General features: G+C 41.3%; 1 protein-coding gene across 4 annotated transcripts in view; it reads left to right on the forward strand.

Annotated features, from left to right (window-relative positions):
• LOC124288072 (TSC22 domain family protein 1-like) overlaps nucleotides 1-12,383 on the forward strand; it is a 74,804-nt gene extending 62,421 nt beyond the window's left edge. For all 4 annotated transcript variants that reach the window (XM_046724638.1, XM_046724639.1, XM_046724640.1 and 1 more), the window contains 2 exons: nucleotides 2,172-2,217; nucleotides 9,235-12,383. In XM_046724638.1, the coding sequence (XP_046580594.1) occupies nucleotides 2,172-2,217; nucleotides 9,235-9,426 (238 nt within the window). In that variant the 3' untranslated portion in view covers nucleotides 9,427-12,383. The remainder of the gene's footprint in view (nucleotides 1-2,171; nucleotides 2,218-9,234) is intronic.
• Nucleotides 12,384-17,279: the final 4,896 nt, after the last annotated feature.

The raw sequence follows: 17,279 nt of genomic DNA on the forward strand, positions 1-17,279 counted from the left end.
AAAGTACGTCACACGTGGAATGACTTGACAGGAAGGTGCTAGAGTGTGTTAAACTTTGGTCAATTAGAGATGGAAGGTGTGAGGAGACTTGCGATCAAGACATCGAAATACACAGCGGGTTGCACATGTGGTAGTCGTAGGCTCACAGTGGGAATGTTGTGGAACGAGATCTAGCAGTGGTTTTTTGGTGCAGTGTGGTATTTAGCCCCAGTGCTGGGTACGGTGATTTACATACCGGTTGGGTGGTACGTGGTCACTTGATGCTTGATGTCCATGGAATGATTCCTTCACAAGGTCATGAAGTGCGGCTAATATCTCACCACAATAATATCCCTGTATTTAATGTTTAATGTTGGTTAGAGTTGATGTATTAGTTTTAGCAATTAGAGACAATTAATGGAGCTCCTGGTGTCCTTTTTCATTGTGGCAGTAGTATCGGGAATCCTACATGTAACATTTACCATTGGGATAATGATGAAAGCCTTAACCCTTTACTCACACTGTGTACTTCAATCATGAGCTTTGTAGAACAAATTAATAACATAATCCTGATTGTTTTTGTTCACATGCAGTCTTCTATGTATATTTTTTAAGCATTTTTTAAAAATCTCTGAAATTACTTTGGAGCAGGATCTTGTAAGAGTGCTGCTCGGTACAAACAAATAGGCCTTGATCATCACCGACATGACAGTCTTCCGTTGGGCTGATCCGCTTGAGTAGAAATATGACGATCTTAAAGCAGTGGGGAGATCCAGCTTTCGTTTCCTGGTAGTGAGTCAGAGCATGCTAATAATAGCCGAAGCTGCCACGCTCTGATCACACGACTCCACCCTGTGGAGGCGACACGCCCACTTGTTCACACCGTGTGACCTACTGTTGATTACAGTTGATTGTATGTGTGGTTCAGCAACACTTAAGCCCATCAATGTATGTTTGAGATTTGAATAAAATGTCAGTTAAATAATTGTTTGTGAGTGTGACAGTGATCGCGGTCACAGGATCGACACACGTGTAGAGACTAATGGTTGAAATTGCTTATTGACACTGTTCAAACATTATCACCCTGCATAAAATGATTCATTAAACAAATACCTGTGTCATTATTTAACTCACTAATTTTGCAAGAGCATCATCTTAAATTTGGTCATCCTGCTTGTTTCATGGTTCAACCAGACTAATAATGTTATGAACTCAGGTTTTCAAAATATATGTTAAATCATTGATGTGTGCAATATTCAGGATTTTAAAAAATTAACTTTTCTTGAGTATTTAATTTAGGATGTATGTACAGAGCATTGTAATATAACAGCTAGTTAGGATATTTTTTTGTTAGGGGATGTCATGTTTGATATGTTTATGTGATGTCATGTTTTTATGCCATTAAACTATTGACAGGCATAACCAGATCTGCCATTCTATGTACATGTGAGATCTGTACATGTGAGATTTGTACATGTGAGATTTGTACATGTGAGATCTGTACATGTGAGATTTGTACATGTGAGATCTGTACATGTGAGATTTGTACATGTGAGATCTGTACATGTGAGATTTGTAGTGAGATTTGTACATGTGAGATTTGTACATGTGAGATTTGTTTGTACATGTGAGATTTGTACATGTGAGATTTGTTTGAGATTTGTGCATGTGAGATTTGTACATGTGAGATTTGTACATGTGAGATCTGTACATGTGAGATCTGTACATGTGAGATTTGTACATGTGAGATCTGTACATGTGAGATCTGTACATGTGAGATCTGTACATGTGAGATTTGTACATGTGAGATTTGTTTGTACATGTGAGATTTGTTTGTACATTTGAGATTTGTGCATGTGAGATTTGTACATGTGAGATTTGTGCATGTGAGATTTGTACATGTGAGATCTGTACATGTGAGATCTGTACATGTGAGATTTGTGCATGGACAGATACAGCAAACCTGGAGTATAATGTGTCCTTGTTTTTTAAGCTGAAGGATATCAAGTTTTTCTAATTGTCCTGTCATGTTTAAGACACTGGTTGCTCAGGTCGATAGTGTCGTGGCAGTCCTGTGTTGTGGAGGTTGTGAACACAGAGTGACTTCAGTACACAAAACAGACTGTCCCTTAGAATCGTAGAATGATTTCTTATGGAGCATGTTTTTAACAGATGTGTTTTTTGTTTTACAGCGGCTCCAGTACTGTGGCCATCGACAACAAGATTGAACAAGCTATGGTAAGTTGTAAAGTTACATGGTTCACGGGTTCATATGTTTGAGGGATCATGGTAAGTAGTGTTGGGAATTGGTTGAAATCTAATAATTGATGATTGGTCCATTACAACTGATCAATCATCGAAAATAATTGGTTAGCGTCATTTATTAAATGTCCCTGTTATTTTTTGTTAATGCACAAAGAAAAATAAAGAAAAAACGTGTAGTAATTTGGGTTTTTTGCAAATTGTTTAAAGTCCATTTGCAAATTTTGCATATTTAAATGATGATTAGTATGTTAAGAACACATATTTCCTGGATTCTTTAAGATAAATTCAATCATGACTTGGAACGAGCTTGTAGTGCTTATGAAATGTAAATTTAATGACACAGACAAAACCAACCTTGAGAAAAATATTGTTAATGCAAACAAGTGTTCCAAGATTGGTCGTGTTCGATTACGAGAAAACATGTTCGATTGCTTGGTCGCTTAGTCACTGCGACCAATCTTCGATTATTTCAATTAACTGGACCACCACTATTGGTAAGAATTCAGTCTGAATATGGCATCAGTGCGTGGGACTTGGCTGATTGCTTCAGTCTTAGATGGTTAGTTGGAACTAACTGACCAAGGTTATACCGCGACGGCGTGGACGTTGCTCATTGTATCAATCACTGGTTTGTTTGGTCCAGATGACCTTCACAGACACCAGTCGTGTGACCGGAACACTGCTGAGTGAAACGTTCAGCACCAAACAAACAACTCAGGGTGTATCTCCCATCACTGGATGTTTAGTTTCTGGCTTTCTCACTTGTTTTAGGCATATTTCTGTATATTTGATCCAATATGTATAATGTGAATTACTTGCTGGTGAGCAGTCTGGGATTGTGTTTGCTGTCTGTTGGGTAGCCTAGTGGTTAAAGTGTTTGCTGTCATGTTGATGGCCCAGGGTTCGATTCCCCACATAGGTACAATGTGTGAAGCCCATTTCTGGTGTCCCTCTCTGTGATATTGCTGGAATATTGCTAAAAGTGGCGTAAAACAACTCACTCATGTTTATCGGTGGCGCCAGATGCAATCAGATGTTTAAATGGAATGTGGAATGATTGGTACAAACAGGTTGTAGAGACATGAACATGGTTCTGGTTCAGTGCTCCGTGGTTCAGTGGGTCAATTGATGCTGGTAGTTGATGTCAGTGAAGGAGGGTCATGGCAGGCTGGAATGCCAGAAACACAAGTTAACCGATACACATTTATAATTACTATTAGCTAAACAATAACAGTGGAACAAGGAAAATTGGGGACAGAATTTGAAACTGTCATTTTGTTTGTATTGCATATTATGTAAATGTTTTGTGGTATCATCTTCATCCCAGATTGTTCAAGTATTTGTATGTAAATGTTTTGTGTTGTGTACAATGGCAGTATTGTAGAAACTAGAACATGATCATTTATAATGAAGTATATACATGTAGATAACAACTTCTTGTTTATTGCATAGAGCGTTAAAAGTTGATAAAAAGTTGATTGTGTTCAAATACAAAAATGAAAGTCAAGCAGTGCTTGTCCTAATGCCTATATTTCTGGGACCCTAGATTCAAATACTATGGCATCGACCCTCCTAAGCACTCTGGACTGTACTGATAAACAATGTAATGTACCAGTAACCTGTGACCGTCACCTCTCTGTACTCGTCAAACACTGGACACCGAGTACAGCCGAGGAAACCACATGCATGTCTCATTATCGACTCATCCAATCAGCTGATCTTTGATTCATTGATTCCTTTGAAGTTTTGAATATAGAACATGGTGCTCACCAGATCTAGAACGGGAAAGGGCAATCCTATGTCTTCAGATCAATAGTGCTGCCGTCACAGCAATCATCTGCCGTCTATATACTGCAGTTATAAATACACATCCGGAGGGAGGTTGGTCCTCACAGATGACACATTCAAGACACAAAGGTGTCATCTTGTTCCATATAGGGCACTGGGTGGGGTCACCGAGCTGGGAGGCGGGACTTGGTGAACTGCTAAGCAACAGGAAGGGTTACACCACCAGGGCTGTCCTTAGGCTAGAGGCTTGCTCAGAGGTATATTTAGATCGTGGCGAAGCAAGCCGCATTAGTTAATGCTTAGGCCAGCGGTGAGAGAGGACCTGTGATAAGCTGTGTTGTGATAAAACCTCACTGAGTTTGAGCAGCTAGCTGACGTGAAGATTACTGAAGATTGTTTGGTAGTTTGAGAAGCTGTGACTTTAGATTGTCAAAAGAACCAGTAACCATGAGTTGTGCAGTTGCTCCTAAGTCAATGTCAACGACAATGTCTCAGAACGCGGTAGGTTACCTGCGGCGGGACCCCACTAACATCATAAGGACTTTAGATATGAAAATTGCTGTGAGTAGTGCTCTTGGTCTATCCTCTGTCTTTCAGTTATTATGCATGATTTTCTTAATTTACCATTTTTTGTTATTTTCCAATTCTAATTTTAATAATATTTTCTGCATGTTATGTCTTGAATGACTTTAATGCTTGCTTTGTAAAGGAATTATTTGTTTTCAGTTTAACCTAAAATTGCATCATCAGGCATGACTCAGTCAATCAATAATTTAGAAATGCATGGAACCTGCTCTATTTTGTTCAGCAATTTTACTCCATTGATGGTTTTGTTTGTCAATGTGTGCTTGGCAGTAAGTGTAGTCCGTGCTTGACGCGGGGCTGGTTGTGTTGATAAGACAGATAACCTCGCCATAACAAGCATTATGTAAAGTAGACACGCACTAATCACGACCCTTACTCTCCACGGCCAGGTGGACTTTTTGACACCTAACAATCCATGATAACCTGAGTGGGGCATTCTGAATGTAATCTTCAGCTCTGGATGTAGACATTTGCTGTTTATGTAATGTACTATGTTGTGGTATTGTGGGTTTGTGGTTTACATATTGGACAGGGTTTATCTCCGAGATAAGATGGTCAACCAATCTGTTGTGATTGTTTCATGGACAGAGGTTTATCAGTTCATGAGCCTGTCGTCAGCTGTATTATTCCTGTCATCAGCTGTATTTTTACAGGAGGAATCTGAGATTTTGGCAATTTGTGAAAATTGATTTTCCATTATTCATTGTCAACAGGTTAACATGGTGCTATCAAATTACAAATTGAATAATTCTGTAATGGCTAAATGTCATCAGACAGTAGATTGATGGAAACTTCTCCATGTTGAGGAAGGACTATCTGCAGGCTGGTCGTATTACCTGGCAGTAGGGCTGCTCACTTGACCTAGATTACCTCAAGGTTGTACCAAATACATATGTGTAGCGGCATGTACAACCCGTGTCTGGAAAACCCCCAACTGTCTGACATAGATACACAGTGGGGATTTCACTGTCCTCGATGTGTCACATGTTGTTATAAGTAACTGTTCCTTCACATTAGCTATATATAGAAAGAGGAAAACCTGAGTCCTGCTCACGCATGAGAGAATGCTAATATCCCAGATCGTGATCAGCAGTAGGTTACAGTTATTGTCAGGCATACCTACATTTTTAAAAACACAAACAGATTTAAATTAGTCATGATAGATAAATGACAGATGTATAATGTGAATAAGCTTGTTAATTTTCACTCAATGTCTTTAACACAAGTTTGTCCTTGAATTTGTAATAGTTGATCCAGCCCTGTATTGTGGAGTTCTGATATAAGCCGTCTGCACTTGGTGCAGCCTCCATACTTGGAATAGCTCTATAATTAACAGCAAGTTTACGTAACAGCTTGGTATTGCCGTATTTGAATGGAAGCCGCTACAAGCGGAACTCAAGCAGTGTTATAGCAATTAGTTCAGCCCACTTTGTAAACTCTGGTTTAGACTTCACGGACTAAGGACTCCTCGTATTTGCCGTAATCCCTGTCAAGGATAAAAACAGGTCCATGCTATTTTAACACAGCAAGACTCCAGGCAGAATTTGCTGTTGATGCAATATGGCAGTTTTACCAGACAACAACGAAATTGATTGCTCCTTGTGAAGTGGAATGAACAGAATGCTTGTAACATATGATTAATTCACTGGCAGCCTGACCAGGTCTGCTGTGGCTAGGGGACCCTCTAGGCACCTGAAAAGAAAATCATTGAAAGTTTGTTGTGATTTTCCAGAGTGTGGTCAGATTGGATTTTTCTGGTAATGGGTTAAAGGTTTCTCATCCCATATTCTCCGAGCTGGTTTGCTAGATAGAGCCAAAGTTGTACATTTTTCATTGATTTTCATTTAGAGTAGGTAACAACATTGGATTTCTTGCCTGCTTGACATTGATTAAGAAATAATGATATTTTCCTATTTCCTGGGAATTACTGTTGCTGAGGAATATGTTGTGGAAACCTGGCAAAGTTTCAAAGCCTTCGTCACCATGTTGACCTGTTAATGCAGAGCCAAACACAGCTATGTGGAAAAAGTGCATTGTTGTAACATACACTGCAGGAAGTGTTGGGCTGCAACATGTGCACTGACTGATGCACATCTCCATGCAGCGCCAAGCAACAGGCGGCCAGTGCAACATGTGCAGGTGGTTGTAGGCAGACCAGGCACTGCGGGTTCCGAGGGTTGCCTGCAGCAGATAGCTGACACTACCAATACTTGGCAGCGTTCCTCACAATAAAATGTCTGGGACGGAAGATGCCTGTTTTTTCCAACATTCATTAAATGATGGCGGCAATGCATTGTAGGGGATAGGAACATAGATTTGGCGAAGCGTTTAGATTGCTTAAATAATTCATTCCAATATTGGGGAATGACATTGTAGTTTTGTAAGTCCGGAAATCAAGTGGGAGAAGAGGTTTGTAAGTTTACGAAGGACACACAGTCAGTGTCGACCTTCTAGGATTGCCATATGAGTTTCCAGCCCTGGTCACAGGGACCCACGGAAGAAGGATTTCCAGCTCTCACTCCTTGGTGTAGGCAGTCAGAATGAAAATTTTTATCATATATTTTTTTGACTAGTATGATGTGTGCAATTCAGCTCAGCTTGAATGACCCAGATGCTCCTTCAGAAATTTATTAACTGTTCATATAAATATGTTTTAAACTCTCTGAGTTAAATATCACATTTTAGTTTCAACATTTCATCAGTCGCTGATTAAAAATGATTAAATGTTGAAGAATTAGACATGTTCGACAATTGGTTAGGTCTTGTGAGAAGTACGTGTAGAAGGCTATGTCCTGTTTGATGTGGTCCTGAATACCTGTTTTAGTACCTGCCTCAGGCTAGTGTCACTTCCATCCTCATCACTAGAATAGATCTTCTGGGTCCACTCCCTTCTGTACAAGACAGCTATATATGGACAAGAGATCTGCCTGGTCGGTGATAGAATGTCAGTAGACCTGTCACAGCTTGGCCATCAATCATCCGAGCTATTTTGGTGCACAGTGACACAGATAGGTGTACTATAACATGTCATATTGCCTGACAGCCATACAGAAATGTCTCATGTGATACAAGCAGGTATTCCCTGCCTTACTGGCCGGTCAGCCATGAGGGGTGGGCAAGCAGATAGTGCATGTTCTTGTTAAAGAAAGCCTGGTTTGAATCCATGTTGAAGCCTACGAGGTAGACAAGGCTAGACCTATGGACCTGTGTTAACAATTACTCCTGTTAAAAATCATCATAATCACCATTAAGCTAACACAACTGTCCTTTGTGGGTGCTTTCAAGTTTTAGTATTGCATATTTAAGACCCTATGGACTCACTCTTAACCTGTCTGGGTGACAGAAATACAGTGGTAATTCGATCAATCATCTCTCCCCAAATGTGTGATGTATCCTTTATTGTATAATCTGTCTGAGACTGAAATACAGCCTCTAATTCAGTGGGTGAATAAGTGGTAGCACCTTGGTAAATGGTCCAGTTTATTGCAAGGAAAATGGTGGGTTGCATTTCAAGGACAGACTACGTAAACAGTCATTAATCTCCAGCTGAGAAGCATGTCTGGCACTAATGACCGTTATTACCCATTAGGGGATACGGTCAGGTAAAGCTCACAGGGAGATGAATCTAATATATCCGAGATGGTCACTTAACACATTCTCCATCATCCCAGTCTAATGGCAGCAATCTTTTCCTCGTTTCTGTCCAAACTCCATGAATTTCATTGAATACTGACCTTGTTTCACAGTCATCACTCACTGACTTGGTCTATTGATAGTTAGCCATTATCAGACACGGCCATGTTAACTGCATTCCTTCATCCCTAGCATCTCTTCTAGGGACAGGCTAGGCTTATAATTCCGCCCTCTGCAATTTGCTTTATTGGAGTCAAAACATTGCTTACTCGTTCCCCGCATCCTCTAGTGGCCTATTTTCCACCAGGTTTTTGCCGTGGCGAGAGTACAGTCGGTCAACAGGGAGGTTCGGGATCACACCAACTTGACCGCAAATTATTGATCAGTTTAGGAAAGATTTCTAAGAGAATTGGAGGAGTCAGTGGGAGCCCAGTCAGGCAGCTAGAGGTTGGCATTGGTTATGACTGGTCCTTGAGGCTTGCTCTCATAATGGAGGTAACTGTTTGAAAATACACTGGATGTTCTTGGTGGTGTTCACTCACTCGGTGGTGTTCTGTCACTTGGTGGTTCACGGTTGTGGTAAACAGCTTGTGGAGGAAGTGTGTTAGAGTGTGGTGTCTGAAGATTATTGATTACCGCTGCCAAGTTGGTGCTTAAACGTTCCTGTAGATACTTCATGTATCAGTAATGCCTCTTCTTGCTCATGATGGATGAAGTTAAGTGGGTTTCAGTTGATGATGAGCATCCTGAGTAGCAACTGAGTGTGAAGATAGCTAGAAGCCACTTCTTGGTGCCCTTAAATGTGCTCAGGATGATAACCGAGGTCAAATTTACAAACAATGAAAAACATCATGTGCCATTAATATATATTTTCAATGCTTTTTATGCGAAACCTTCATAATACTTTCTGAAATGGCCCAGACAAGTATCGAATTTGGTGACATGAAATATGTCTTTGTCTAATATGTGCTTGTTGTATTTCAGGACTTGGTCAAAAGTCACCTGATGTTTGCAGTCAGGGAGGAGGTCGAGGTCTTGAAGGAGCAGATCAAGGACCTCATGGAGAAGATCGGGCAGCTGGAGTACGAGAATGGGGTTCTCAAGGCCAATGCCACGCAGGAGACGCTGTCGAAACTGAACCTGCCCAAGCCCCAGCCTCCTTCGTCCTCATCCTAGCATACCCTGCTCATCATACATGAATATAGAATCATGCATCCACCCAGTTAAGCTTGATAGTTTCAAGCACAGCCTCACGCTGTTAGCTCACGCGTGATCATGGCCATGGGATGGGATACTTTGACTGCGCCCGGTCAACCTACTTCCCGCCCCGCTGCGTGTGGACTGGGAGCATCATTTTACCAGAACTGATCAATTTTCTGTGTTCGGAGAATCATAGAGAACTGTTCATGATATCATTGTCATATGGCTGGATCAGCAGATGCCACAACCCGGAACCATCACAAGGCTTCCCGAACAGGAACCAGTCCTTCAGTCTGTGCTGGTGTGTTCCGCCCGTGGTCCTTCACTATACACACAGATCAAGCTTAGCCTTTCATTCCTCGTACAGTACAGTACTCTACAACTTCTGGAAATCTTCATTGGGACTTCTTTGGAATCATCCATGTGACTATGCTTACAATCCTTTATGAAATATGCTAACAAGTATCTTGACTTTGACATATCTTGCTTTTCACTGTGTTGGACTTTTATCTACTTCTATAGACTGTGCTGTTCATCATGAAGTGTTTTGAAAGATCACTGGTGAGTTGTTGAAAGTATTGCAAGGATATGGCGAGACTTCCTGTTGACTGATGTAAGGTCAGGGCCTTCATCCTACACTGTCTGACTGTGATTGGTGGCAGTAGGTCATGTGAGAACACGGACCTGCTGCTGCGATGTAGTAGTAGTAGTAGTTAGTGTCCAGTTAGTGGTCAGTAACCAGCCGCCCAGCCATGTCCATCTGAGCTCCAACTGGTAAGGCTCTTAAGGGTCAAAACGTTGTGGAGGGGTTCCGTAGAGGATAAAGATAAGGGACACCTTATGCGGCACATGTGACGAAAGCGCTATGGGTGTCGGCTCGGAGTACCATGTGTAGATCCTGTGTTGGGTACAGAGCACTATGTACAATGTGCCTGTGCTGGTGAGAGTTAACATCTGTAAGCACTTGTGCATGGCCTGTTCCCCAGTACAGTGTGCATATCCTGTAATGCCTTGACAAAACAGAGTACACTACAGATGGACATTTTGAGGTTGCCACTGACCTGACACTGATGCAAACCAAGCCGTACGGTGATGGTTGAAGTGAGATATTCGAGCTCAGATGGACATGGGTCCAGCAGGGGCTGACCGACCCGTGATCACCGAGTGCTTATGTATATATATAGTGTATTATATCCTTGGCTGATGTATGACATTGTATGCATTGCCTGTGCTGACTCGGCATAATTAGTATTTTATGCGAGTGTGTATATGTTTTATATTTCACACAGTGTGATATAAGCTTTGTGGATGATAACAAGCTTTAACCCCCTTACGGTGACTGTATATTTCCAATATGACTTGTGAATCTGTACATAGAGATTGTTCCTTGACTTGTGTTGCATATTCTTAGTGTTATGACAGGTGTTCTCCTATTTTCATTATGAAACCAAGAGCCAGTATGACATGGCAGAGACATCTTCGTGTCATTGTATGGACGATGGTCATTGATTCCGGGAAAATGAATATCATTCTAAACGAATAAAAGTCATATAAGTTGACATGAGAGTAGTTCTCTGGCCACACTGTCAGATGTCTTGTACTATGTGACCAGGAAAATTTGTACTGATACTCGTATCCTATTCATATTTATCTCTTAAGGAATATCCGTCATATATATCCCTTAAGGAATATCCTTGTTGGGCATTGCTGTTTTTCAAAGGTTGCGATTGAGGTAAGACTAGTCATTTTAACACGACAGGAACCACTTTAGGCAGTTCATTCTTGCGTTCAGTAATACTGCCATGTTTAACATGAACATTCAGGGGGCCTCATCCTTACCCAAATGTTGCTAAACAAGGCAACAATAAGGTTTTGGTTCCAAGAACATATTTCCACTTTGAAAACTGATACGGTTTAACCCTTTGGATAGTAAAAAAGGATTCACCTCCTTTCATTCTGATAGAAAATTCATTCATTCCGATGAAGGTTGAGTTATTGATTGATGTCATGTGCGAGAGATATGGTGAAGATATGGTATCTTTCGAGGTGCCAGGATTAAGAAGCATTCCAAACCTGTGACGGCGATCATTCTCAGTAGATCTAGATGTTTAATAAACCAGGCCATCACCCTTCACTACTGGCCTGCTTGGCCACACCCAACTTTGGCCAACTTCAGTTCTCTTTTGTAAATTGGTAAAGACCTCTTTTAGATTTCCCCTTGGACAACCCTGTGATCCTTGTCTAGACTTACCGTTCAACGTTTGTGCACCTTGTCCCAAAGTACCAACCCCCACAGAACGACTGTCAACAGCCTTGAATGCTGTCACTCTTCTTGTTCCTGTAGGTGAACCTAACCATGACACTGCTTCATAGGATGTTCTGTGCCATGCACCGTTTAATGCTATGTTGCAGTAATATTCATTTGTAGGTAAATTCCTGAAACATTTTCTTCTGGAATATTCATTGAATTGCCTGGCGGATTACATCATGACTTAAAAAAGTTTAAATTATCCAAGACTGTTAAGAAAATCCTATAATAATATAATCTACGGTTTTCTCAAATTTTATGAAAAAGGGAATAAATATTGTTGTAAAACATTTTGAGGAAAAAAGTCAAATTTTCAAATGTGCTTGCATGAATGAGATTAAGGGCTATGTCGACCTGTGACTGGGTAAGACTCTGTGGGTGGTGAAGCCATGACTGACTGACACGCCCACAGCAGGGAGACAGTGACATGTGTCAGCAGAACAAGGTTATCATCAGGACTAGCATGCTCATAAAGATACAGATTGATTCTTACAGCCTGTGTCGGGCCTGACGATTGAGATATGTATAATACTATGTAAATATGTTGATAACGGACTTAAATGTTTGTTGGAATTGTAAATGCTTCAAGTCAATTGCTACATGAATAAATAAACAATGTTCATTACAACATGTCATGTTTTGTTTACTGACCAGAGGGAAGACTGATGAATGTGCATTAGCACAGTGGATAATGTCGTAGGACAGTCATCTGTGTTGATGGAGAAGTTTGATACTGACACTTTCTCACTCAATACAGTCAGTTTGAGCAGGGAGACTATATAACGTTGTAGATTATCCCTGGTTTTAGCAAGGAATATGACTTGATGAGGAAAAGATTTAAGGAGAATATAGATTTTTTTAAAAGAGATTGAAATGTGATATGGATGTGTTCATTATGAAGTGTTATTTCGGGCCATATGGTCTTTGAGACTTGTTTGGAAAGTTGAAACCAACTTCCCTGGAGGGTGGTGAAATTGAGCACTTCATGAACAGCAAGTTAGAGACTCCACCAGAGTAGAGTGTGTGAAGCCCTATTCTGGTGTCCCAAGTCCTGTTTTTGGTAACAAACCCAGGTTATTCAACTTATTGGCAAAGCTAGCAAGCTTTTTAATCACTAGCCTTCCTCATTGTTTGAGGGGGTAGCCAAGTGGTTAAAGCGTCCGCTTGTCACGCTGAAGACCAGGGTTCGATTCCCCACATTGGTGTTGCCCTCGTTATATTTTTGTAATATTGCGAAGAGCACCATAAAACAATTGATTCCCTCCCCAGTGGTGTTGCCCAAACGCGTCTACATTCCAGTCGTGGATCGACAAGCAACCTTGACCTTGAATATTCCGTGTTGACGTCACTTGTATCTACTATCATTCACCCACTTCCTGAAACACTGGACAACAAATCCAACGTTCTTCCGGTTGACTGAAAGGGCGGTGGGGTAGCCTAGTGGTTAAAGCGTTCGCTCGTTACACCGAAGACCCGGGTTCGAATCCCCACATGGGTACATTGTGTGAAGCTCATTTCTGGTGTCCCCCGCCGTGATATTGCTGGAATATTGCTAAAAGCGGCGTAAACCCAATCTCACTCACTCACTCCGGTTGGCTGAAAAAACAACAGGATCTGAACTTGACCACATCCACAGTTCAAACACAAACTATCCAGACAATGGTACACCAACATCTTTGACGGTACATTGGTTCACACAGCCAACTGCCATCAACTCGTGTAGTTTTTGTTAAATATCTCTTATTTACACAAGTGATACAAATCCTCAAATAACCTAATGAAGCTGAAAGTGACACAAAAGTACGGTAGTGATAATCAGTCGTGTTTGTCATGTCGCTTGATGTGACATCACTAGTAAGAATGACTATTTCGAAGTTAATGTTGGTCTATTAATTCAGTATTAGTTATGGCCCGGAAGCTCTTCAATTTCGTTCAAAAGAGTAAATTAAAAGAGCCTAAACTTGCCGAGAACATGCTATATGTACTCAGGTGAAATCACATTTATATATTTCCAGCGAGAAAATTGGGTTGGTAATGTTTCGTGTCAATCTCTAAGTTGAAACAATAAGTAAAGTATAACTTACCTATCTGGTACAAAATGGATTATTCACAGATTATTCGATAAGGCTAGAATCATTCGAACTGTGGCAAATACTACAGAGGTAAGCGGTGTCCACCCCAAACCGGAAGTACCTAGGTGGCTGCTGCTGTCTGTCATGCATGTAGTGGTCACCCGGCATCAATCAGCGTTGAACCAGGGATAATCTACGTCTTCTATTCTGCCTGGTTGAGCCAGGGATAATCTACGTCTTCTATTCTGCCTGGTTGAGCCAGGGATAATCTACGTCTTCTATTCTCCCTGGTTGACTGATTGAACCAGGGATAATCTACGTCTTCTATTCTGCCTGGTTGAACCAGGGATAATCTACGTCTTCTATTCTGCCTGGTTGAACCAGGGATAATCTACGTCTTCTATTCTGCCTGGTTGAGCCAGGGATAATCTACGTCTTCTATTCTGCCTGGTTGAGCCAGGGATAATCTACGTCTTCTATTCTCCCTGGTTGACTGATTGAACCAGGGATAATCTACGTCTTCTATTCTGCCTGGTTGAACCAGGGATAATCTACGTCTTCTATTCTGCCTGGTTGAACCAGGGATAATCTACGTCTTCTATTCTCCCTGATTGAACCAGGGATAATCTACGTCTTCTATTCTCCCTGGTTGACTGATTGAACCAGGGATAATCTACGTCTTCTATTCTGCCTGGTTGAACCAGGGATAATCTACGTCTTCTATTCTGCCTGGTTGAACCAGGGATAATCTACGTCTTCTATTCTCCCTGGTTGACTGATTGAGCCAGGGATAATCTACGTCTTCTATTCTGCCTGGTTGACTGATTGAACCAGGGATAATCTACGTCTTCTATTCTCCCTGGTTGACTGATTGAACCAGGGATAATCTACGTCTTCTATTCTCCCTGGTTGACTGATTGAACCAGGGATAATCTACGTCTTCTATTCTGCCTGGTTGAACCAGGGATAATCTACGTCTTCTATTCTGCCTGGTTGAACCAGGGATAATCTACGTCTTCTATTCTCCCTGGTTGAACCAGGGATAATCTACGTCTTCTATTCTCCCTGGTTGAGCCAGGGATAATCTACGTCTTCTATTCTCCCTGGTTGACTGATTGAACCAGGGATAATCTACGTCTTCTATTCTGCCTGGTTGACTGATTGAACCAGGGATAATCTACGTCTTCTATTCTCCCTGGTTGACTGATTGAACCAGGGATAATCTACGTCTTCTATTCTCCCTGGTTGACTGATTGCACCAGGGATAATCTACGTCTTCTATTCTGCCTGGTTGAACCAGGGATAATCTACGTCTTCTATTCTGCCTGGTTGAACCAGGGATAATCTACGTCTTCTATTCTCCCTGGTTGAACCAGGGATAATCTACGTCTTCTATTCTCCCTGGTTGAGCCAGGGATAATCTACGTCTTCTATTCTCCCTGGTTGAACCAAGATCAGCGAAGAAATGTGATACAACAAACAACTGTATTCTGAGATTAATTCGGTGTAGAACTGTGTATAGGATGGTAAGTCAATGACAGAACAATTACTACGACAGTGATGATAATGTTTACCCAGCAACAACAGTGGCCACGGTTGACCGAGGCTGTCAGGATTTACTGAGCTGGAAGCTTCCACATTACTCACGACTCTCAGTCTAAATATAGTAACAAACACATATCTTATAACAAACGATGTAATACAACCACAACACCGGGTGGCCGCAACATGCATGACCAACAGCAGCCACCTAGGTACTTCCGGTTTGGGGTGGACACCGCTTACCTCCGTGGTATTTGCCACAGTTCGAATGATTCTAGCCTTATCGAAGTAATCTGTGAATAATCCATTCTATACCAGATGGATAAGTTATATTTCAACAACAAAAGACACCAGTGAGTGAGTTTGGTTTTACGCCGCACTCAGCAATATTCCAGCTACGACTGCTACTACGACTACTATTACTACTGCCGCCACTACGACTACTATTACTACTGCTACTACTACGACTACTATTACTACTGCTACTGTTGCTGCTTCTGCTGCTGTTACTACTCACACACGGCGTTACGGCATCGTCTGTATTTTGACGGCGTCCAATGTACACTATTATCGATCCCTTTGTAGATCACACTGCCGAACCCTGCTGACTGTCTGGGGGCCCATGGCTGTCGGACCTAATCGAATCAGCCATGACGTCATTGGGCTGTGTGGTCACAACAACAAAAACTGCCAATGACGTCATTGTTGAGTGAGTGATTAATGAGTCTTGTTTCATAAAAGGGCGTTTGTGGAAAAGCTTTGAAGTTGTGTTATCAAAATACCCAATCGTTTTTCTAATTTTTTTTATTCTGTCATTGATGAAGGATGTGTTTGATTGAAATGTTGCTTCAGATTGTGACTGGATTTTTGGACCGTTTTGACGACATTAGTGTCTCAGTCAACACCCTTTCCCCTCTCTTCAGTAGTTTGTGTACACGGACCCACCATGTCAGGCCAAGGCGTCTAGGAGACGTGACGCGGTCAGTTAGGTGTACCAGGATTCGAGGATTAGTATTTTTTATTTATGTTCTTATTTCCAAACAGATGCTTACATGTACATAAATATGCTTATATACATAATTTTGTACATATTGTATCTGAAATATGAGGCTGTTCAGGTTTAACTGTATCTGACAACATGCAAGGCCTGAGTCATTTCTACATTACATACATATTCTCTGAAGTTTACACTCTAATTATTAAGAATACAGAAGTCTAAAAAAATGGGTAGAAAGAGGACCAAAATGCAAATTTGGGCTGTATATTATTTTTAAAACCAATAAATTTACATTCCGGATAATATCTAAATATTTCTGACTGGATACATCTAAAATTGTTTTTCACTCATCTGCTCATAGTGGGATTTGATGATTATGATTCTCTGTCGCCAGTAATACGCCGAGATACGAGGGTTCGCTGAAAACCCCAGAGCCTTCCTGAGATCGACTCCTTCTACCCTCCCCCACCCAACCCCCCAACCCCTTGCTCCGACGGTCATCTTCAGTTCCATCAAAGACCTTTACAGTCTGCGTTTCACTTGTTCTGCTAGAGGGTCACGACATATTTTCAATGTATAATTTTTTATTATTTTTTTTAACATAAATGCTGTTGCTATGCATTCGCCATGAATCAAATGTTCATTGTTACTTTTAGTGAAGCCGTTCAGAGACACGAAAGTCGTCGTCACCTAGTTCTAATGTAGACAATGACACACCCCATTTTCAACAGCGACATGTGCGTCATTTATTCGTGTCAACTGGCTGTTATCACGGCATCTTCTACATGGAGATGAGCGACCACGTCAATGAAACATCCTTAGCATCTGTATGTCAGTAAACTAGAACATGCACAAATATCGGCGATAACAGTCCGTTTTCTCCCATCGTTTTATGCTGGGTTTAGCGAAA

The sequence above is a fragment of the Haliotis rubra genome, unplaced genomic scaffold, assembly GCF_003918875.1.
Source record: "Haliotis rubra isolate DU_JTF1 unplaced genomic scaffold, ASM391887v1 Scf411, whole genome shotgun sequence".
NCBI classification, from domain to species: domain Eukaryota; kingdom Metazoa; phylum Mollusca; class Gastropoda; order Lepetellida; family Haliotidae; genus Haliotis; species Haliotis rubra.